General features: G+C 40.7%; 3 protein-coding genes across 7 annotated transcripts in view; 2 read left to right on the top strand and 1 right to left on the bottom strand.

The window, feature by feature from the left end:
• Positions 1-1,166: 1,166 nt before the first annotated feature.
• On the top strand, positions 1,167-20,579 carry nptx2b (neuronal pentraxin IIb). Of its 3 annotated transcripts, XR_004612092.1 has the most exons (6): positions 1,167-1,912; positions 2,565-2,784; positions 3,628-3,872; positions 3,972-4,151; positions 5,679-6,137; positions 20,569-20,579. XR_004612092.1 is itself a non-coding variant. In XM_034569841.1 (5 exons), the coding sequence occupies exons 1-5, from the start codon at positions 1,472-1,474 to the stop codon at positions 5,907-5,909; spliced, it is 1,314 nt and encodes a 437-aa protein (XP_034425732.1). In that variant the 5' UTR covers positions 1,167-1,471; the 3' UTR covers positions 5,910-7,113. The 3 variants fall into 3 exon arrangements, 2 of the variants coding, with proteins under 2 accessions (XP_034425732.1, XP_034425730.1); XM_034569841.1 differs by lacking the exon at positions 20,569-20,579 and having other exon boundaries at positions 2,568-2,784; positions 5,679-7,113; XM_034569839.1 differs by lacking the exon at positions 20,569-20,579 and having other exon boundaries at positions 5,679-7,113.
• Positions 10,863-17,110, bottom strand: tmem130 (transmembrane protein 130). 2 transcript variants are annotated; one of them, XM_034569844.1, is made up of 8 exons: positions 16,997-17,110; positions 16,831-16,913; positions 16,577-16,748; positions 16,328-16,473; positions 15,980-16,064; positions 15,005-15,207; positions 11,853-11,947; positions 10,863-11,400 (listed from the first exon to the last, which is right to left on the bottom strand). In XM_034569844.1, exons 1-8 carry the CDS (start codon positions 17,002-17,004, stop codon positions 11,257-11,259), a joined length of 936 nt encoding a protein of 311 aa, XP_034425735.1. In that variant the 5' UTR covers positions 17,005-17,110; the 3' UTR covers positions 10,863-11,256. The 2 variants fall into 2 exon arrangements, with proteins under 2 accessions (XP_034425735.1, XP_034425736.1); XM_034569845.1 differs by having other exon boundaries at positions 10,863-11,397.
• baiap2l1a (BAR/IMD domain containing adaptor protein 2 like 1a) overlaps positions 18,739-24,598 on the top strand; it is a 22,918-nt gene continuing 17,058 nt past the window's right edge. Inside the window, exons 1-3 of one of the 2 annotated variants that reach the window (XM_034569838.1) lie at positions 18,739-19,006; positions 20,848-20,923; positions 21,042-21,128. In XM_034569838.1, coding sequence (XP_034425729.1) covers positions 18,956-19,006; positions 20,848-20,923; positions 21,042-21,128 — 214 coding nt within the window. In that variant the 5' untranslated portion in view covers positions 18,739-18,955. The remainder of the gene's footprint in view (positions 19,007-20,847; positions 20,924-21,041; positions 21,129-24,598) is intronic. The other variant, XM_034569837.1, reaches the window with a different exon arrangement.

Raw genomic sequence — 24,598 nt, 5'->3', positions numbered from 1 at the left:
CAAAGCTCCTGTAAAAAAGTCTTTCAATTTAAAATGATACAGACCAACCTAATATGACAGATACTTATTGACACTAGTTAGTTTGAAACTGCCTGTGAGATTTGCAGCCTTTTAAAAGCAGCAACTTCACCAAACCACTCAAACCACAGTGTATTTCTAATGACTTGTCCTTATTTGGTTTATTTAGAACAAATGCAGATCTCCACAAGTGACTTCCTTTAGAAGACGACTGTTTTAAAGCCCACAATTGAACAATAAAACAGTTTCTGCCTCTTCATCCTCGAGGGTCATTAAAGCAAGAAAACCCCTGTGTGGTTTGAAGCAGGGTTGGACGCCGTGTTCAAGGCACAGTGGTATTTCCTGCAGCCTGCGCCCCACGCTATATTGACCTTTCACGAGCACACAGGCGGCTGCTGCTAATTGTTTACCACCACATCCTGTTGCTCCACCGCTTGGTTTATTGAACAGATTCACCTGCAGTCTGAATGATTTGTCGTGTTGTTGATGGCTGGATGAACTGGCATCCATATCGCTAATTTATTGTCATAAATTATATTTCGTTTCTGAATTTTATTAGAGTAATTACACATAAATCAAATTAAAACTCAGTCAGACAAGAATAAAAGTATAAAAACACTAAATATGTGACGGAAACTTGAGCATGACCAACCATTACAATAACAAAAACTAGAATAAGGTAAAATCAGGGAATGTGGTGCGTTTTAAGTTTTGATTTAAAAAATATATAATCTCAACTCACTGGCCTTATCAGCTGATCTGTATTTCTCAAGTAATGATCCACAGACTGTACAATCCACAACTTCCACATTTCTCACACGTGTCTATTGGCAATTGGGAGTGAATAATAAACAACAGAACAGACGGAAATAAAAATTACTTTTAATGCTCCTGAGATGCCACAAAACTAATCACAGCTTTCCAGTCCCTTTGGCACCCCCCCCCCCCCCCCCCCCCCCCCCTTATCAGCCTAATTGTTGTGACACAATTAACTCCTCATACTTGCCACTGCTAAATTAACTTTCCAAATAAACCAGTGAACTATTGTGTTTGACCTCGCAGCTCGGTGACGTCAGCCTACTACAACCAATCCAGGAAGCTTTCGCAGACACCTTTTTTTTGTAATCCTCTTTCCTGAGAGGAGCTGTCCGATCAGCACCACACTGCGCGCTCCGCTTGTTCCAGGAATAGTCCAGGTACACACAAGTCACATTACCCGGGCTTACAGCCACACAATCGCCCTTTATCGGATTTTCTGCTCAGAACTTTCTTGATTTCGACGGTCAGACATGGGGCTACTTTTTAGATATAGTTATACGTGATGTGTGTTCTCTTTTTCTGGGGGCATTTTCCGCGCAGGGGAACACTTTTACGCACCAAACTTCAGAGTTGCGTTCGTGTTTTTAAGGATTTAGTGTTCGGTTTCCCACTTTTCCCCTGACCGGCCACCGGTATGTTTTCAGTTTTGCTCGGATTGTTATGCTTTTCTGCACCGGGCTCGGGTCAACAACCGAGCATCCAGGCGGACGATGGGAAGCGGTACATTTGCCGGGCAGTGCCCCTCAGCGGCGATGCCAGTTGCCCTGTGACGTTATTACCGGAGCTTACCGTCGGGAGTCAAGAAGAGGAGCTCAGAAACACCGTCATGCAGCTGCGAGAGACGATTTTACTGCAGAAAGAAACGATTTCCAAACAGATTGGCACAATCAACGAGTTAACCACCAAGTTGTCCCTCTGCGCATCAACCACCGACGACAGGAAGTACGACAAGGGGGGCTCCTGGGGCAAAGAAAAGCAAAACACGATGGGGGATGTTCCCAGAGACCCCAGTGGGTCTATTAACGGTCTTGGGAAAACCATGCAGGGGCTCAAGGACCGGTTGGAGAACCTGGAGGTAAGGTACTACCAATATGGCACAACGCGTTACGCCACCTGAGCCAAGTGCGTAAAACGTTTGATGCGCAGAACGGACTTGCAGGATTAGGACACATAGTAGATTCACAGCTCAGCAGTAGCACTTCTGAGAATCGTTAGAGCACATATGGTGGTGATCAAACTCAGGTATCCATGGGAAAGAGATTAATTGTCTAATTGAGCAACCTCAAACGTCCTATTACTCAGGACCAATTATAAAACCTGTGGGTTTATTATGTTTGTTCAGTCAACTGCAGCTTGAACAATTTCTTCATCCCGGTTTTAAAATGAGTGCCCCAAAATATGATGACTATCCATCACTCATATTTAAATTTCTGATGCCAATTTGTGCTTCTCCTGAAATATTATTACATTTAATGTAACAGGAACAAACAGGGATTTCCATGGATGATTTAATATAAGTGCTGAAAACTGACCAGAACCTTCGACAAACAATATAGAGAATGTACTAATGTCCACTGATGGAAAAACCCTAAAAGTGTATACACAGGCCTGCCAGCCTCTCACACAGAAGCACAGCTTGTTTAAAACAATGATATAAGGCATCACTTTCACTTCTCAGCAGGCTCATTGCCACCTGATTATCTCCATGCCCATCCCTTTCCTTGTAGCAACAGCAGATGCGGGCCAACATATCCGGCGCCTCCTTCCCCACTGAGCTGCGCGACCTGCTGCAGCGTCGCCTCGCAGAGCTGGAGAAGCAGCTCCTGAGGAAAGTCAGCAACCTGGAGGAGGAGAAGAGCATGTTGTCCAACGCCACGGCCGCCTACAGGCTGAAGACCGAGAGCACTCTGAACGCCCTGGTGGAGCGGATCAGTGAGCTGGAGAAAGGTATGGGACAACACTACGGGGCTGTGCATCCGGTGACAATGTCAGATTTACATCATATAACAGTGTTGGCCAAAAGTCTGAGTTCTCTCTGTCTCAGACTGTAGCTGTACTGAAGATTATGGAGGTCACTGTGAATTGGAGAAAGGTAGATTGATGGGTGATAGTGGTGGATCTGGGATTTTTCAAAATCAGGGGCCAAAAAAGGGGCCACAACTTACACAGTGGGGCCAATTATTTGTCCAACATCCGTGCTGATTCAGTAAGGTGCGCATTTAAGTCCTTCCTTGTTTAGTGTTAGCTCTGTAGCTTTGAGCAAAGCTACACATCATTGAATATATCGTTTTTTTTTATTGTTAGCACAAAAAAGCTTATAAAATACAGAACAAATTGACATATTTATTGTTAGTATTGTCGGTAAGTGACTAGTTTATATATATTAAAAAGCTAATGACAGGACAGGGTCACTTAGGGGGGCCAATCAGATTAGAGCTGGGGCCAGTGCCTCCCTGTGACAGACCCTGGATCCAGGGAATGATGCATGATGACATCAAAGCATCCAACCTGTTTTTTCTTATAATACACTAATGGAGAGGAGGCAGAGGAAGGCACTCAAGAGGTAAAAAGAAGTTGAGCGAGTCTGATGAATCAGAGATGGTGAAATGAAAGTGAGAGACGAGCACATTCGTTGAATTTTCTTTGTTCGGCTGTTTTAAACCACGACTGTGTATGAAGTGTAAAGGGAGGTGCTGCTTTTGTTTCCAGGCTTTCACTCCCAGGCAGAGACGGACAGCTTTCATAAAAGACACGAAACACCTCTCATCTCTTTTCTCTCTCTCCATTCAGGGGGAGGAGATTTCAAGTCCCCCGAGCAGTTTAAGGTGTCCCTCCCCCAGCGGACCAACTACCTGTACGGCCGCATCACCAAGAGCCTGCCAGAGATGTACGCCTTCACACTCTGCATGTGGATCAAGTCCAGCGCCCTGCCCGGCATAGGGACACCCTTCTCATACGGGGTGCCGGGCCAAGCGAATGAGATTGTGTTGATCGAGTGGGGCAATAACCCAATAGAGCTTCTCATCAACGACAAGGCAAGAAGTCTCTTTTTTTCTCAATTCTCTTGAACTGTGTGGAATCTGAGTCTAATTCACACAACGAAAATTACTAAGTGCAGTGTATTGTGTTGATAGGTCGCCCAACTGCCTTTAGAGGTGCGCGACGGAAGGTGGCACCACATCTGCATCTGCTGGACAACACGAGACGGCCAATGGGAGGCTTACCAGAATGGAGAGAAGCTGGGAAACGGTGACAACCTGGCAGCCTGGCACCCGATCAAACCAGGGGGAGTCATCATCCTGGGGCAGGAGCAGGTACGCACCACAAAATGTCAGAGAAAATCAGTGATCAGGTTTGTCTGTGTCTATTCAACACGTCCCTGTGTCTTCACATTTACTTATTAGGTCCTAGAATTAACCACAAATGACATCTCTTCTGTACAAAGTGACATTTTTCTTCTTTTTTTTAAACAAATATATAAATTCCTCATGTCAGGTAGTTCTGCCAGCAACCGGTGTTACTTATGATGCATCTCTGCAAACTGCAGGCGGAAACAAGAAAATCTGAGCCGAAGAGGAAGTAATAAGGTGGAGGCAGGTTATCTTGACAAAACAATTCTATGAGACAAGAATAAACCCGTCACTGCAGAGCACATGCTGGGGTCTCCCTCTGGACCAATCAGCGCGTTATTAAAAATGTGAGAATGGAGGAATAAGATGCAGTCGTCTGTGGAGACGATGTTTTTAACCACACTAAAGCTACATCTAAAGTTGTATCCAGAGCCATCAGCAATGCTCTTATTCCCTGTTTTACTTTGATTTAATTAATCACATTCCCATCAGGCTCAATGAATGCACCCGATAAACAAGACCACGTTAGCGTTGTCGTTGTGAGCATGTTTATATTACACCTGGGCCACACTGGTTGCATTCCTGTTAGCACATTGAAGACATACAGATAGATAGATAGATAGATAGATAGATAGATAGATAGATAGATAGATAGATAGATAGATAGATAGATAGATAGATAGATAGATAGATAGATAGATAGATAGATAGATAAAAGGATAGAAGGATAGATAGATAGATAGATAAAAGGATAGAAGGATAGATAGAAGGATAGATAGATAGATATATAGAAGGATAGAAGGATAGATAGAAGGATAGATAGATAGATAAAAGGATAGATAGATAGATAGAAGGATAGATAGAAGGATAGATAGATAGATAAAAGGATAGAAGGATAGATAGATAGATAGAAGGATACATAGATAGATAAAAGGATAGAAGGATAGATAGAAGGATAGATAGATAGATAAAAGGATAGAAGGATAGATAGAAGGATAGATAGATAGATAAAAGGATAGATAGATAGATAGAAGGATAGATAGAAGGATAGATAGATAGATAGATAGATAGATAGATAGATAGATAGATAGATAGATAGATAGATAGATAGATAGATTTTTCTTTATCCCCCTACTTGAAAGTGTTTTCACTGCTGGCACTGGTGGAGAAATTCTGCGAAAAGAAGCCAAATTTCCACATAATGAGTGTTTTGATATTAAACTGAACGCATACAATTCTTACAATGTGTTAGCTTTGTAATTACAGACGGTAACCAAGCTGCTGAAGTCATGGAATTCACAGAAAGAAATAAGCCAAGCACCTGGCCTTGGGTTCCTCAATTGAAACTATACTGTGTGTAGAGGAGAGGCAATAACAGACGTTAAAAAACCTTAACGACGCCTTCAACTCAAAAAGATAATTACCTTGGATAACGGTGTTGTTGTTGATGATGATGCTTTACAATGCACCTCCTGTTTATGGCCCTCACAGGACGTGGTGGGCGGGCGCTTTGACGCCGGACAGGCCTTCGTGGGCGAGCTGAGTCAGGTGAACATTTGGGACCGCGTGCTCAAGCCCGTCGAGATCCAGTCGATGGCCAACTGCAGCTCTTACATCCCGGGGAACGTGGTCTCCTGGCTGGCGAGCAACGTCGAGGTTTTCGGGAGGGGGGCATTCAAAAGGCCTCTGGAGGTGTGTCAGGACCGGCTGCCCAACGCTTGAAAACTGCTTCTCCTTTCATTAACTTGCGTTTCCATCCATTCAGCATTTTCAATTAATGTCTTCTCTTACTGTGAGGAGGTTTAACGGACTTAATGTTATACATGGATGTGTAACAGTGTTGTTTGATCTGCTTTGCACAGAGATACTGTATATTTGGGTTTACGTGTTAGGATTTCTGAAAAAAAGGAAATGCTTGCATACACACGTCAGTTTTAGACATTTTGACAAGTGGATCCGTGTCAATGTGGGAACAAACCAAAGTGCAAATTGTTACGTGATTAAGGTTCTTTAAAAAACGTCAGTACACCCACGCCGTAGCAGAAAGGTCCCCTCAGGTATTAACCCCAACCCCCTCCCTCCATCCACCTCCCAAAGCTTTGAAGCCATTAAAATCCAAGCCAGACGCACGCAGGCCCTGCGACTACTACAAGTACGCTGAGGTCCAGACTATAGCTGAGGGTTTGGCATTGGCATGCGAGCTGGCGTTTGCGTGCGCTGTGTGGGAGGAAAGATTAACAGGTCTTGCTAATGTTATGTCTCTATCTTAACTAGGAAATGGGCTTAAAGCCAACATCCATCAAGCCTCTGATCCTGACGTGTTCACTACATTTAAGGGGGAATGTAAGTGGACGAATACTATTTTGCACTTTATCTGTGTCGTGGCACTGGTTGGAGCATGTGTGCAATAGACTCAGTAAAAGAAAAACTCATACTGATTTAGTTTGCCGGCTCATTAGAGAAAACCTCAGCTCATTGGAAAGCTTTATTCTTTGCATGTGGAACTGATGCCAGTGATACTAGTGAGTCTGTCACCGTGCTTTTTCCCCCTCCTGCCTTTTCCATTTGAACAAAATGGGAGATGAATATATTCATAGTGTCAATCTTGTGACATATTCCTATTTGTGATATGCAGTGTTGCAGTGGGTATTGTGACCAAGCATTCAACAAAAGATTGAAGCATATGTTAATTATTGCATGTGTCGTGTGATCTTACATTCTTTAGTGTCTCTGCTCGGGAAGATTGTAGTTTTTTTTTTTTTATGTTATATCTGTTTTAAGCGAGTGTACATGTATGAGGCGATGTCAACCTTGTTCTGTGGCCTTCGAATGAAGACTTAAGTGCCATTTAATGTTTTATAAATGTTGAAAAATGTTTCGCTTTGCCTGTAAATGAAAATGTGGGAAATAAAGAAAATGACCGACAGCCATTACACTGTATGTTTCCTGCTGATTAGAATATTTCACCGGGATCCGTTTCAGGTACTTAAGAGCGAAATGAATCAGGGTCATGCGAGATCAGCCAGTTGCTCTGCTGCAGACTTTGTTTAAGCACATGGCCGATCTGCTACGTGTCTCTAGTTATCTGTCGAGCTGGCGAAGTGTCACAGGAGCGGTTAGCGACACACAGGCTGAGCGGGGTCTTTAAAGTCAGATGACCTGGGTCAGAGCAACAACAGGTGTCCTGGGTGGCATTAGCAACGCTTAACTGATGAGAGAGGCCGAAAGGTCACGGCCGACACCACAGACACACCCCCTTTTGACAGAGAGACTGCCTGCGACCACACACAGCTTTAAAAACAAGAAGGGTAAATATGTTATGCTGATGATTGGATGTGATATATTCATACCATCTCACTGAATGAAATATATTGACTCTTTTAAAACGATTCAATTTAATCTGAACCATGAACAGAGAAAAATGTTTTTCACTCCAATTTGATTCGAGCTACTTTGGCTGCTAGCTAGTCGGTATATTAATAGTGATTATTTCTAAGGTGTATTACGTGATTATTCATCGGTAAGAAATAATCATGTGGAAATCTTCGAGAATATTTGACCGTGCCAATCTCCCCTGATTACACCCTTGATTTGGAGCATCAACAAAACCCAGAGATCCTGAAGGATTATCAGCTTTTTAGAAGCCGCAGAAGCAGCTGAACCTTAAATCAACAAATAAACATTCAGTTGAGTTAAATGTACATATGTGTAATTATAGACGGCGACTGGTTTGATGTTCGAGAGCTTGAAGGTTCCGTCGTTGCTGCCTTTGTACTATCGTCGCGGACTGATTAGTTTGTAGAATTCACACAGGCTGGTTTTCTGGCGGCCTTGTCTGAGGACAGATTTTATTCAGCTTGTACATTTAGGCCAAAGTGGAACACACGTCTTTGTTTTCCTCTCTTCACATTTTCTAATGACACTGGATGCTCTCTATGTTATAGTCTTTTATCTGGGCTGAGTTTGTTATGTCTGTATGTGTGTGTGTGTGTGTGTGTGTGTGTGTGTGTGTGTGTGTGTGTGTGTGTGTGTGTGAAGAAATTATTATTAATTAGCCCAATAAAATAATGGGGGGGGGGAATGTATAAAGAAACAGATGTATAAAGCCAAATATAAATTAGTCCTCTTTATTAACTCAATACTGTTCCTTCATGGGGGGGCAGATAAGAATAGTAAATAAAACCACTTACAGAGAACTTACCAACCCACTTTTTGTAAAACTAAAGCACTGAAGTTTAAAGACCTGATCGAATTCAAAACGGGTCAAATAAATCAATTTAGCCGGCGTCCAGCTGATGTTTCACATGAGAGAAAGTCTAAAAGCATAATTTGGGAGGAATTTATATGTTTATGAGAAACAATCAGTGAGGATTAAAGTCACTGTATTACAATCAAAGGTGTTATGGAGAAGCTGTGAGGAATACAAATATTTAACAAATTAAAACCAATGTTTCAAACCAATATACTGAATACAGATAGAGATGATGGTGGAGCACAGACAGGCAACAAGATGTGAATATGATTTGTTTGTTGCAAATTTGCTTATCTGCTCTCGCTGAGCTGTGAATGTTTTTCGTTCACTGATTGTGATCGAGCTGTTTATGATGAAAGCTGGAATATTGCGGCAATTCACTAAATCTTTTGAAGAAAAATGAAAAAAGGGGTGGGGGGGGGGGCAAGATTTCACTAGTTCCTACTCCTGTTTGGATACACTTTTGTTGCTAAAGTTCGTTTCTTTCTTTCTTATTTTCTCATACAGATATTATTATTGTCATTTTGAACTAAACCTGATCAGGAGTTGGTGGAGACCAAAAAAGAGCTACAAGGAGAGTGAATATTAGATTGACTCTGTGTTAGAGTCAATGCATATCAATTGGTGACAATACTGTATGTCAGGGTTGGGATCACAGCCTCTTTAACTTGCCTGAAATTGCAACTTTTTAAGGAAAACCTATTAATGCTGCTATAATCACTGTCCTTGTTTTAATATTTCAGGCAACACATCTCCAACTAGAGCTCCCTCTTATTTTTCAACTCAGTGTTTATTACAGAAATGGGGACTCACAAATCTTTTAACTCGCTTTTCTGTAATTTACGGTGACATTTATTTTTCAAATAAAGGTTGTATTTGGGTGAGTTGAAAAGGCCACATTTGCCTTCTTCGCCAAATATCTTTGGAAAACGGTTTCTTTGAAGGAAAAAAAACAGGTTTGTTTGGCTTGAGTAATTGAAAAAGCTGCTATGAACATTTGCAGTATGTTCATTAACCCTTTCTATTTACATGAGACAGCTCCAGTGGATGTGAGAGAGGAGGCATTTGAATTCAGATTCACGAGGTGTTCTTCTTCTCAGAACTGTGGACCGCTGCAGACTTTTCACCATCAGCAGTGTTTTCGCTCCAAGGTCGATGCTCAAAGCACCTGCCGCTCCTCGCTGCATCTCTGACGGCTGGCATTCATCAAGAGAGTCGCAGTGAATGAATGTTGTGACACCTCTAACGGGGGGGGAAAGCTGTCATCAAACACCGTCAATACGCTAAACGGCACAGAAGTCATCTGATAGACGTCAGCGCGGTGAGAAAAGATCCAAGGATTTTGTTTTGTGCGAGGTAATTATACGCCATCCCCTTTGTTTGGTTAAGTTCTACTCAAACCATTTTCTCTTGATACTTAGCACATGTTACTTAATGCCGAAGAATAATGAGTCTCCCTCAAAGTGCTTACTTGTAAAGCTCCATTTTCTTCATTATGAAAAACCTGTATATCTTTGTTATACATTTCAACCCATAGATAGTAATGACACATAACATATTAAGGAATTATTGATTAGCCTTACGAGTGAATTTGGTCCAGATACATTGTACTGGGTTCCCAGAGGATACATCCTGATGACTTTGGTGATCACCTCACTTTCTGTTGCCAAAAGGAAGTACTTTTAAACAGTATTTATTCAGCTTGATTCCAGTCTTATCCACCACTCACAGCACTTTACTGTGCGAGACACACACACACACACACACGCATGTGCATTTTTTAACCACCCCTCGTCATTCAAACACTGTTGTCACAGTCATCAGGAGCAATTTGGAGTTCAGTATCCTACCAAAAGACACTTGGACATTTGGAGTGCAGACTGGTGGAGCCGAGGATGGATCCAACGACCTTCTGGTCAGTAGATGACCCTCTATACCTCCTGATCCACAGCTGCATGATCAGATATTTGAATTATTTTGTATTATTTGTATTATATTAATTTAGCTTATTACACCTACCTTTCATACACAGAATTCATTAAATTGGCAACCCTGTAAGGTCTGAAGCTTAAGCAGTCGAACACAATTCATAAATATGTAAGTCTGATCAGATACAACAGCCTGTGACCCCAATCCTCCTCTTCCTCAGTCGCTTTGACACTAGACGATCCAATTAATGCGTCCGACAAGCTGAACATCACCAGCCTCCTCCAGCACACAGTCATCCTCCATGTTAACGTTCCAGCTCACCCGAAAAACAAACTGGTCTTTGTGGCATTGAAAGCTGCGGCGTTTGAGTGTGTTCTGCACATTTGTTGCTCTTCAAATGTGCAGCTTCTCTTGACAAAGATCAAAACTGAGCGCTGCTACAAAGTAAATATGTTTTATTCTTCTATTGAAAGCAAAGCAAAGCCATTCTCAAACGTATTCATCAATATGAAAACAAAAACATAAATAAAAGAGTATAGTCCGGCGCATTGACAGCATGCTTACATGAACGATCATTGTTTAAACATGACTTACACTTGAGCTATTAAATCATTATGAGTGAATGTCAGCCTTCGAGCTCAGTGCCTCATTAATTGATCAACATCACCTTGTCTTAAAGGGACAATGCAGACAGTATGTGACTTGCTGAACCACAGATTACGCAGCGTGTTATGTACTGGTCATCCACAGATGTAGGGATATAAACCTATAACATGTTGATATGTGTAAAGAGGAAAGTGGTCATTGCTTCTATAAAGGCATAGGTGTGTATTTCCTGCTGCCAAATGTATATACATGTGCATGTAGCAGCCTCTGGAACTGTGGTGCTTAGGAGAAGTATTGAGTCCCACACTGCAGGAGGAGCGGCTCCTTCTCTCCTCTCTCCAGGTTGGAGAATTTAAAGAGAATCGTGCTCTGGCCGTCTGACTCTGGATTCTTCAGGTATAAAGCGTTGCTGGACACAGGAATCTGCTAAATGACATTTATCAAAGGGTTAATCTGTGAAATGTCTGTTGCAAATGCACAAGCAATAAAGATCAGTCACATATTTAAAGCAGGTTGGTTTTTCTGGGAGCTTCTTCTTCTCACTCAAATTTCTGCCCAGGTGTAATTTATTTCTAGACGCAGATCGCCTCCTTGTGGTCGTTTGGGAGCATGCAACCATTGATTTAATCAAGGAGGTTTACAAACAAACACAAATCCATACAAATCAATTAATCTTAAACAATATTATACTGTGATGAAGAGCTTTATTTCACCTCTACTTACTTTTATGACCTGGAAGAAACCAACTAGGACACTATATCCGTGTCCTGTCATCCCCATTAAACCCAGGGTCATGAAACGTTACACCGACGTATTAAAGAAGACATTTATATGTGATAAATTCTAAGATTTAGCAGCACATTAAGTCATTTATGTACCTGTGTTCTCTTGCGGCAGGCGATGACAGCGATGAAGGAGAAAGTGGCGATGAGGACGGCAGCACATGACAGCATGAAGAGGAGGTGCGGGTTGCCTGCGAGTGACACAGGAAAAAACATAAGCGTGTTATCTGTGAGTGTATAGTTCTAATCGATAACAATATTTGAAACTGCTGTTCATGTGCAAATAATTAATCTGAGTGTTTTTAATTTAAAATGATTGTAAATATCTATGTGTAGATCTCATTTAGGGTGAAATAAAGGAAGATGCTGTCTTTCAACTGTCATCTGCTCAATATTATGGGATGTCTGTTGTATCAATCAATCAAACAAACAAACAAATAAACAATCAATCAATCAATCATTCTATCAAATAATCAAACAATCAATCAATACGTTGGTCGGTCGGTCGGCCAGTTGGTCGATCGATCAATCAAACAAAGTAACAATCAATCAATCAATCAATCAATCAACCAAACAACCAAACAAACCCCAGTAAAGTTATGATTTGCCATTTGAATGTGACATCAAAAGCTGGTTAATCTGAGTTTCATTTGGATCGGTACAGCAGCGAATCGATCAGACATGTGCTGACCACGCTGTCTCCCTGTCTCCTCGCTCTCTGTGGAACTAACACAGCTAAATGCCACATGGTACGTTTCTCTCTGAAACACCTCATGACACAACACAGCTCATCGCAGTTACAAGAATCTTTTTGATTGTAAAACATGAACGAATTATTAGCTGCATGCACGCGCTAGATGAAACTGGTAAATCAGAACAAAGAGTCATTGATTTTTGGTTCATTCGGATTCAAAATGACATTAAGTCTACACAGGGAATTATATGGAGAGGTAGGGGAGCCTTGCAGAAAGTGGTCGGGAACGTTGAAGAGCTTTAGTCAGAGTTTGTTAATGAATGAATCCATTCTTCCAGGAATAGAACGATTCAAGAAATCCGTTTGATAAGGTTGAATTGGATGAGAACAAGATAGATGAGCAATATTTGACAAAAAAAAAAGAAACCAATCCTGTTTTCAGAGATATTGTTTCTCTTTTGGTTATGTAGCTGCACCTTTCTGATCTACGGTATCATTGACTTTGATTACATGGTCAACAATATTCTGATATATTCTATTCTATAATAAAATATTGATGCTCCTATGTGTATATTCGTACTCGTTGTGTTGTTGTGAATATGGATCACGCGTCTGTTTTTCATGCGACGTCTTTCCAGCCAATCATAACTGGCACACTGGTGGAGGAGGTGGAGCTTGAACTTTCCTCCCTGAGATTACCCCACGTTTTATTTTCATGTGGCGTCATGTGTGGCCTCATCAAATACTTGTTGGGTAAAAAGAGTTTTGTGAAAGTGTTTTTTATTAATAAAAACTATAAAATGAATTGTTTGTATATATTGTTATTGTTTTCTCAGATATGATTCGATCATTTTAAGCCTCTAGTTTGATACGTCAACATTTCCCATTTCGCATCTCTATGCTCTGTCATGTAATGTAATTAGGACTATGAATGGGATATTCTATTAGCTACTCAATTGAAACAATGTCTTATTCAGAATAAGATCAATAGTCAGATTATTATCATATAATCTTATTTCATTTCTGATGTTCTTTCTTCTAGATATTTGGTGCTTGTATGTTGATCTTAGGGTTGTATCAATAGCAGACAAATGTAATTTATTTACCATGAAACAGATGAAGTTGAAGGCTATGATAATATACTGTATAATAACATAAAAAGTCACCTCCATAAACAGCACACACGTATAATTACTTAATGGTTATTAGGTTAAAAGGATATAAGGAAAGATAAAGTGCTACTTCTTTACAATTTTCTTCATATTTTAGCACTGCTAGTGTCAGAAATAAGAGTTATCACCACAGAGAGACACAGGAATGCTCCGGCTGTAGTGTCTGTGTTTAGGAAAATATTACATCGCTTTAAAAGCTTTCGCATTCTTTCTGATGCTTGAGTGTACAAAACTCATTACCTTGCATGTCAACTTTACATTCCTGAGACTCTGCAGTTAATCCATCATGGGAACATCTTTCATTGTAGTCTTTACCTTTTCCATGTAAAGCCAACACACACACACCACAAGGCATGTGTCACATCGAGAGCAATAATCTATCTTAAAAACGTTATCTCCTGTCAAGTTAAACTGAAATTATAAGATGGATACTTAGAAACTTGACTAATAGTCCCAGGGTTTAGAACCTGTCACTATATTGTATTTATCAGCTATGTTGGAAGTCACTATATTGTATTTATCAGCTATGTTGGAAGTGGAATCCCAGGGTGTGAACTTCTTTGAACCCGTTTTATCACATCATGTGCTCTGCTTTGTCGCCAAAGACAAATTTCCACACAAGCGGACAATAGAGATTTTCTATCTTATCTATCAATCTATCTCTCAGGGTCGTTCACAGCCTGACGTCACATGGGAGGGGGAGAGTTGTTGATCATGTAAAAGTCGTCACGGGGATTTGGATGAAGGCGTTAGCGGTTGCGAAACAAACAGTGAAAGGTTATTTGGTAGAATGACTGACAACTACAGATATTTAGTTATGCAAAAAAAATGCAACCAAGACAATTGCAATTGCTTAGGAGCCCGCCCTCTGTGGAATCTTGGAATGAGCTGTGAAACATGAGCAACTACACTCTGCAGCCACAGGCCAGGACAGTGCACGATGACAATGACAGTGCACCTTTGACATTATTAAACAGATGGTTTTATAAACAAAAATGACAAATAATTTGCAGTAAATGAGACATATGACTTGTGACTTTGTGTTTCTGGCTCTTTGAATGGGAAACAGCCTGTGTGTGTGTGTGTGTGTGTGTGTGTGTGTGTGTGTGTGTGTGTGTGTGTGTGAGTGTGTGTGTGTGTGTGTGTGTGTGTGTGTGTGTGTGGTCCAAGTATGACATATTTCTCATGTTGTGGGGACCTGAATCGGTTGACACTGTAATATTGCCACATTATTGGGATTTGTCTTCCTAATGGGGACAAAAAAACAAGTCCACATAACCTAAACATTAAAATAATTAAGGTCAAGGTTTAGGTTAAGGTTAAAATCAATGTGAGTTAATGTAATGTGTGTGTGTGTGTGTACTGTACATGTGGTCACTCACTGTTCCTCTTGACATAGAGACTGAAGGAGGTCTGCAGTTTGCTGATTTCATTGCGGACACTGATGTCCAGGCAGTGGATGCCGGCCGAGGTGAAGGTGTGGTTCAGCCTCAGCGTGTTTTCATACAACATGGTCAGTGTGCAGCCGCCCATGATGTCCGGCACACAGTAGGGCAGGAAGCGCCAGCACACCCACATAGGAGGACTGAAGACACACAAATACACACACACACACACACAGAAGTTTAACCTTATTTACTAGAATACTGGAATAGCATTCAGTTTAGGTCATACCTCCACCAAGGCCCAACAGTCCCCTTAATTTAAACCAACAGCAAATTTCACACACACATAGATATCAGTTCCATAAACATGCCTGATTATTTTACATCAAGATCCCTGTGAAATCAGTGAAAATGTAAAAAAAAAACAAAGTAAAACAAAATTATTCATGGCTCCACACCCTTATCTGGATCAAATGTAAAATTGAATGGGCTCTTCCCTGACTCATTGCACTTCCTCCAACCAAGTTTCGTGGAAATCCATCCAGTTGTTGACATGTAATTTTGTTTACATGACTGTTTTTCACAACTGTTTTTCACATATAATTTTATATTATTATTTTACACATTATATCTCTATTATTTTACTCTTTCAACTTATTTTTAAGAAAATGTACACAGATTTATCCTTTTGATTTCTTTTACCTCTTTTATTGTACTCTTTTTAATCTCTTGTATTTTGCTTGAAAATCATCTCAAACTGTGCGTTGTGATTTTAAAAGTTTCTTTTTATATATTTTGTCTGTGTTGTTTTTAATGTCCTTGGACAGCACCTTGAATCTAAACCCCTATGTAGGAAATATGCTTTATAAATAAAACTGCCTGGCCTTACAAACAAACAAACAAGCCAAAGACAAACAAACAAACAGGGGGTGAAAACATATAAAAGATGAACAAACACTAAATGCAGCTTACCTTCCATCAACGTGAAAAGCCAAACTGGAGTCCTGAGCCACCTCGTAATCTGAAGGGCTCCTCAGCTCAATGTTTTTGATGGCATCTTAAAAACAAAATTCAGTTATAAGTTATTTCAGGGTTTTCTTTGGAACGATACAAATGTACTTTTACTTAAATATATTCTTTGATTTCATTTAGTACTGAGGGTTACGTCACATCATTTCACGATCTTTCAAACCTTGTTTTTTTCATCATCTGATCATTCTTATTCCTTTCAAGGAAATAAAGTTCAAAGAAATTTGAGTAAACATTACATGAACACTTTTCTACTCATCTCATCCCAATATGTTTACAGGAAATACAAACCGAGCACTTGGACGTCTGTGGAGTAGACCCCAGTGATTGCTGGAGTGTATTTGGTCACGTTGACTCCCACTTTCAGCCGCAGTGTGTAGTTCCCTGACTCTGGGTAATGGTAGCGGACAACCGGCTCTGTCCCCTGGATCACTTCTCTGCATCACAGATCAAAAGAAGTGGAAATTAAAAACAAAAAAAATATCCCAAAACTTTTTGTGAAAATGTTAAATAATGAAAAAAATAAAATAATCCATGTACCCGTTGCCTAAATCCCACGTATAGGTGAATTTAGATCTGCTGAAATTCCTCTGGGGATCGAAGAGTTCAAACATGGTCTCTGTGGGAACATCTGACGCCAGATCTCCCATGTCTCTCACATAGGTGGCATTTCCCTCCGTCTGATAGAAAACCAGCTTCCCGGCAATATTTTCTGTTTAAAGGAGAAGATGTGCATCACTAACAAAGCTACTTTGCCTGTCAGAAAAGTATAAAAGAAAAGATGGTTGACCTACCTAAATCTGACAAAGGGCCCGTAGTCTCTGCCACACCCAGGAGCACCGGGAGAAGAAGCATCACGATCCAGAAGGCATTTTTTCTGCGGGCACATGTCCAAAGGTTTAAGGATGAAAATGTAGAAAAGTGACAAAAGTCTTACAGGAAGCAGATTGTAGATTTTACCTTTCCATGTTTGCTGTCGCTGTAGCAGGAGATCACTGCAGGGACCTCCAGTAGGACTAAAGTTAAAGCAGAGTGGTTTTACATGGGGTGTGTGGGCTGCTGCTGGTGGTGGTGATGGTGGTGGTGGGGGCTGTAAAGGCTTGAAATTGTCACCATGCGTTGCAATCATGTGGCTGCGGAGAAACAACCAGCTTTTGAACAGGAGGCTTCTGGCCTGGGTCACATTCCTCTCAGAGATGTGGGACATCGTCTTAAATGTTGCACGTTGTATTTTCATGGTTCTCCGGAACAGAAACGAGACCTAAAGAGTCATTTCACAAGGACAGTGGAGGAATCTTAGACCCACAGACTATCATTCTGCTGCCAATCAACATTTCATCCCTATAAGTTGGCTGAGGCCTTCAGTGAGTTTGATAATGTTTGTTTATCTGCAGCCTGAGGGGAGATTATTAAACTGGCTGATCAACGTTGCTCAAATGACTGTCTTAAGGTCACCCGAGTCTAAATTAGGTGAGTCAGCCTCTCATTATAAATCTTCAATGGTAAATGGTCTGTATTCTTCATCACTAACTTCCCTGCCTCAACTTCTATCTCATTTCTGTGTTCTTGTTTCAATCTTCATGTTTTTTTATGCTCACTTGTAACTATATATACTATATACTATATACTATATATATATTGTATATTTATTTTAAATTGTGTTTCTCTTTTAATTTACTACATATTCATTTATGTTTTTTTAATTATCTTGATAATGTAATCATGCTATCATTGACATTCAGGGATATCCTGAATCTCTCCGAAATAACTAAATAAAGACTAAAATATTAATGTTTTAGTCTGAAACACGACATATCCACATGGTGGCGCTAAACACCCAAGATCAACACAACCACAGGGCCATGAAGCTTACAGTGACTGTTTCTACATTTTAAATTAGAAATTACCAGGCATGTTGTCAAGTGGTGCAGACAAATATGATAATAAAGATAAATGTGCATAAAAAAAATCCATCAATCAGTTGAATTAAAAGTCTATACTTTAATGTAAATAGGTAAATCTATTTATTTTTTATTTTATATATATATATATATATTATTTACAATTAATGCAATATCATATTTTACCAATGTCATACTCACATATGTCACATTTTACTGCACAACAACTAGGTCTACTTTTGATTATAGCTACTTTGGTAATATGGCCCAAAGTATTCTATTTTTATCTACTAGATAAAGAACATTTTAAGTTCTTATAATAATATTTATTATTATTATTTTTATTATTTGTAATGTTATGCATAGTTTTATGTTTTGATTAAGTGACTCACAACATGTGATCATAATGGCCTTGGCTTACAATTTACACAAGGTATATTCATCATGTCTTTGGAAACACTGGAACTAAAGTCTGTGTGTTTTAATCCCTGTGGATTTAAGGTAAAGTGTGTATTTGGTCACTTGTAGGCCTATTCAGTTTTTGCAAATAAAGCTTAACTAACTAACTGATTAACTGACTTGTATTAACAATAACCATAATAATAATAATAATAATAATAATAATAATAATAATAATAATAATAATGGGAAAATCACATGCCACCAGAACTTTTAGTGTAACGCCTTCTCTGACGTCATACAAACACCCTCCCCGCCTCCTCCCTCCGCACGAGGAGCTCCCTTTCTCTCTCTCTCTCTCTCTCTCTCTCTCTGTCGCTGTTCCTCGTTCCTGTCAGTATGACGTCCTCCCCCCGCGGCTGCTGAGCGTCTCTGTGTCCACATGCGCGCAGTGAGGGTGAGGGTGCAGACAGGGAGCAGGTCCGCCTCTGGGATTTACTATTCGCGGTGAAGTGAACACCTGCACTACGAAGCCTTCCATCTATATTTTTCTTTCTTTTTTTTACAGTTGTTTTTATTTTTATTGTACTTGTGGGCTTTGGGGAAACAAGCTGCCATCATGTCTCGGGCTCCAGACGGTGTGAGCAAGCTCACGGAAAGCACGTACAAGGTGAGTGACACACAGAACTGTATATAATAGGCTGCGCTTGGTTTGTGTTTGTGTTTGGACACCAGCTTTTCAGAGTTGTGTTGTGATTCCACTTGTTGCATTTTCCCCCCTGATCATAAAACAAGTCACAGAGGTGTAATAATTGTCTTTTATTGGGACCGGTCACGTTTTATGGGAGATTTATTTCCTTTTATTATCTACTGCATATAAAACACACGTTATCCTTGCGTTCACACTGTAGGGAATCACCTGTATGAGCAACTTGCAGAACTTGTTGTTTACCGGGGAAAGAAAGTATTTATGAAGTCTAATAAAAGAAAAGTCAAACAACAATAGGGACACACCCTGTGATTAGAAGCTGCGTAAATCAAAGTGAAGTCAAAGTCCTCCTGCCTGTCTCGTGTGATGAAAGAGAGAGAGACGTTTAAACACAACCCAACAATCAAATCAATCCACTAAAACCAGATCAATAGCCACTTGATCATGGGATCAATCCTGTTTAGTCTTCCCAGATTAATCTAATCAACTTTACATTGCTGCATCTCACACTTGATAAGCCTGTGTGTGTGTGTGTGTGTGTGTGGAGTTGGACTCAAGTTCCTGTGAGGATTTCATGTCCCCATATATCAACAAAAATAAGAAACATATAAGAGAAAGCACTTCTTGAAGTTGTAAAAGTTTATCGTATGGTATCTTATTGGCTCTAAACTTAAATGTTAGTAATAATGATAAACTTTATTTATCTAGCAACCGTGCTTTAGAAACTCTGATAATAAAATAAAGGAACATGAGAAGAAAATAGATCATATGTAATATAATACATATAAATAGGTTCCATCTATTTTATTTCTCATAGAAACAGAATTGTGTTTCAGTGGAATGTCCTCACTGGTTTGTCAATACAGTGTGTGTGTGTGTGTGTGTGTGTGTGTGTGTGTGTGTGTGTGTGTGTGTGTGTGTGTGTGTGTGTGTGACAGACTCATAACACAGTTTCAGCTGAGAGAGAGAGAGAGAGAGAGAGAGAGAGAGAGAGAGAGAGAGAGAGAGACAAAACAAAAAGAAAACAAGGAAGAATATTTCCCTTTTCTCTCTCTCTCTCTCTCTCTCGCTCTCTCTCTCTCTCTCTCTCTCTCTCTCTCTCTCTCTCTCTCTCTCTCTCCTCCACTCTGCCCTCTTCTCTGCATCTAAAGTCATACCTGCCCCTTCCTTTATTGTTCTGCCGAGGGTGTGTCTGGGGAATGGAGCCGGGGAGGTGAACAGAACTTGATTGTTGAGTCATTTCAATAGAAAGTGAGAGAAAGGAGAGGGAGAGAGGGGGGGAGGAGAGAAAGAAGTGTGGTGGGGGGTCTTGATGAGGTCCACGCTGCAAATAGCTGTGACTTTGTTTGGGACTTGGCTCTTTGGACGGAGGCGTAGGGGTCGGGTTAAAAATTGAAAGTTTTTATTGTTCTCGCGTGGCGATATTTATAGAAGCAACAGCTCCAACGTTTGCACTTGTTTTCTTGAGTGTGTATTGTTCGTCCCCACCCACTTCCACAAAAATGACCCTCAGGACTTCTAAGCTCCCTCCTGTAAAAACCCAAAAGGATCAGAAATTAGGGATGTTTAAGAGTTGCCTCTTTTACAGCAGATATTTGGACTCGTCACAGGAGGAAATGCCAAAGTGTTCCTCATAACATTGACAGTGGCGTTCCAGTAATCGCTGTTCATTTATACCTGTGCTTTTCCTGGTGTGACGTGTCATAATGAATTCTTAGTTTAAAACAAGGCAGATTATCTCAGGAGAAGCAGTGATTGTCGCGTCCCTACACATATTTTTTAATCTCTGCTCTTTGTCCCAGAATGTGATGGAGCAGTTCAACCCGGGCCTGAGGAACCTGGTCACCCTCGGGAAGAACTATGAGAAATCCGTCTCAGGTAATCAAAGTTTTCACCCCCCTCTAAAATCCTCTTACACCAGAACACAAGCAGATCTTTTAAATCTTGTTTTTAACCAGCGAGTAACTTGACGATGTTTGTGTGTCTCCCCACGCAGCGATGACTCTTGCCGGAAAGGTCTATTTTGAAGCAGTGTCAAAGATCGGGGAGAATGCCATGGTGTCTCCGGTCTCCAGAGAGCTTGGTGAGTGTCCAAGTCGAAAATCGACCGACAGTGAGCGAAATCCAAACTGTAACGTCTCTGTGATGAAGACTTGAACTTGAAAAAGGTTACGTCACATGACATCACAGTGATGCAGAAGTGTCAGTCCGGGCTAATGACGAGGGTGTTCAGGGACTTTACGGGCAGCAGAGCTCGTTTTACCACAAACTTATGGTTTTGAAATGTTGCAGAACTTTTATATTCACCAACAACCTAGAACAGTTAGAATAAGTACATGTATATGTCTCCTTTAAAAGTATATGTCTCCTTTAAAAGAATAATTTGACATTTGGTTTTCTTCTCAAGGGTTAGATGAGAAAATCTGAACCATGTTCATGTGTCTGCTGAATATACTAACATACTATACTGTCGTAGCTAAGTGTAGAACATGATAACAGGTGGAAACCGCTATCCCAGCTCTGTCTGAAGCCAGCGACCTTCCAGTAAAACAACTGTAAAAACACCAATCTGTGGAGTTTTACAAGCACAACTCTCTTGACTAACTTGAAGGTTAAACTTGACAGGACTCCCAGAAGTCACTGCTCACGGCCAAGTATCTCTTGTTAACCTACTGCAGGTCGATTCATACAAATAACACAATTACTCTGTAAATTTGACCCAGGTGAGCTGCACCCCCTATGGCTGCTGGCTGGAGTCTCAAACATGTACCCTACACACACAAGAGTTGTCTTCTCATCGAAGTGCTTGGGGAAATTTTTCTAGGTGCAGAAAGATTCTTAAAAAGTCACCTGGAAATGATGAAAGTAACTTCTCCACATATGAAACATCCTGACGTATACTGGAATCAATAGCGCAAACATCTGGCAATAACACTGGCTGAACCCTCGTGACACAGCAGCAGCAGAGCCGAGGTTCACTTCATGCTTCCTCTCCTCTCTGAGGCTGTCCTCATGTTTTCGAGTTTGTTTTGCATTCATCCCATGACTCATCTCTAATTATTCTATCAGGGGTCCTAATGCAGTGCTATTAAATTCATCAAGTCGTTCTGTTTTATATTCTGGCTTTCAAAACGGCGTGGCCTCATGTCATATCAGGTGGATATGCAGGCAAGGAGTCAGAGGGGGACAGTTTAAAATGGAGAGATAATATCCTGTGATCGTCTTTTAAAGGAAAATGGTGACCGCGGTGAATATTACTTACATTTGGATGAGTGGCTTTGAGAAAAAAGCCTGTGGATTGTCAATGGGTATTTCTGACTGAGCTCTCTTCTTTCAGTTGGCATTTGCATTACTGCCAAGTCAAACAGATTTTGATGAAACGTCAGCCTGTGTGAAGGGGGAAGTGGTTTTCACAGAGCTGTCACAGTGTGAGAGACACAAGATTGGGATCGGCCTGTCACATATGGTGGAAATGTAAACAAAGACAAGAGGAAACCCGCAGAAGCTACAGATGTCACAGTGAAGTCATTTCAGTGGGCAGTGTTTCATCAAGATATTCCTCTGACCAATCAGCACCTAAACATTGATTTCAAGTTTTGTAGCAGAGTGGATGATTATAGAAGCGTCTGTCTGAAAAGAAAGCTACGAGGACATTTCTTAATGCTAACTTAGCAGACTCTCAGACATCCGTCATTTCCTAGAATAAAACGTCAACCGAGCAGGCTGAGATATCTAGATACACCTAGACACGAAAATCCCTGTCACTGCAAATTAACACTGCACTCATAGAAATATTTTCACTCGGAAAGGAAATCTGTGTTCCAGATTATAACCTCCAAGGAGGTTATGTTTTCACCCGTTTGTTTGTTTTTGATCAAGATTAGGCAAAAACTACAGAACGGACCAGGTGTCAGGAAAGAACCCATCCAATTTAGGTGCGTTATTCACCATTTTCTCATGGAATAATTAAAGGATCTTGAGAAAATCAGGCAAATTTAAGGGAACTGATATCTATAAGTGTTTGAAATTTGGTGCAGCTTGGTTTCAATTTGTTTAAGGGGATTGTTGGCACCTCGGCGGAGGTTTGTGCTCTGCTGAGTGCCATTCTCGTGATTCTTATTTGTCTAGCAGAGTGCAGTGAAACATTTACCGTGACTGGAGAAGCTCTCCATGCCCTTGTGTTATGAAACGTTGGTCGAGTTTGTCAGGTCACACCACACCTGTCACTCAACAATGCCAGTACTTCATCGCTTCATTAAATGATATGTTCTTCGGTCGGCCGGCTGCATTTTCACTGCATGCCGAAAACAAGGCGCAAACAACTTCACAAACACCCCCAAGTTACTTCTAGTTTCCTCTGTTCAGGGTTTTTGTTCATTACAGCCGTACTGGAATGTGAGTGAGAGTGAAATGTTTAACGTCTGCTTATATCAGCGTGTGCCTGTTGCTGAATGTGTGCGTGTAAAGTGAAACTTGACTGGTCCAAATTGACCACTGAAGAATGGTAGAAAAAAGAAAACATTAGCTTGCGGCCTTTCATTTGACCTTAAATAGAAAGAATCCAACTCCATATAGAAACGTCTCAAAATGGCTTCTAGTAAAGATAAGCTCACAACCTGCCAGATATGCAGCTCTCCCTTGACGGGCTGAACTAGACGACAGCGAGACGGTGGGAATTCTCTCACACGCTGTAGTGAGAGCAGCAGCAAACACGCTAAACAAACAGACAGACAGACACAGACCAGGGATCCAGGCTCGTCCCCCCCGTTCCTCCATCTGCCTCACCAAACCCCAAAGTCTTAACTGTGTGTGTGTGTGTGTGTGGAGGCTCAAACTGTATGACAATTAGGGAAACATAGACTCTTACATGATTTGTGCTTGTACCAATTAGTAGTTGTACCAACAATGCCAAGTATTTGAAAATTGTAAGACATGTATATTACATTAGTATCATGTGAACTTTGGCAGTAGCGGGTAGACGATCCTCATCTTACAAATTAGCTGATGTTACAGCTGCTCTCTACTTCTGTTTATGCTTTATATACATGGATATACATACACACATCAAGTACTTTCTTTCACAAATATTATCAAAGGGTAACCAGATCATACCTAACTTGTCTAAAACCGACTGGACCTATGTTTTATATTTTGTTAACTTGTGTACTTACATCGTCATACAACATATTATACAATTCTATTCACGCTTTTTAGTTGCATCATATTAGCTTCACCCGTGGCTTTGCCTGTCTCTGCTCTAACCCCTGGGGCTCCGCTGTTTTTTTTTACCTCATCCGTGAACATGATTTGCACCTGAGTCACGTCAGGTACATTTTCATTCTGCAAAGGCGGTGAAGACAAGTCCCATAATAACACGCTGCCTCACAACGTCATCGAACTAGGTCTTTTGTTTCTGTTTCGATTGAGAGTTGAAGTAACATATTGTACATTTAAATGTGTCATTATTCTTTCATTATACTTTAGGCCACAGTGGCCATAGTTGAGTAAAATATGTAGAGTACATCGCTTTAAAGCTGCTACCTGTGAGATCAT

This window comes from Hippoglossus hippoglossus, chromosome 19 (assembly GCF_009819705.1).
Source record: "Hippoglossus hippoglossus isolate fHipHip1 chromosome 19, fHipHip1.pri, whole genome shotgun sequence".
In the NCBI taxonomy this organism is placed as follows: Eukaryota; Metazoa; Chordata; class Actinopteri; order Pleuronectiformes; family Pleuronectidae; genus Hippoglossus; species Hippoglossus hippoglossus.
The sequence above is the reverse complement of the archived record's forward strand: the minus strand, read 5'-3'. Positions and strand labels throughout refer to the sequence as shown.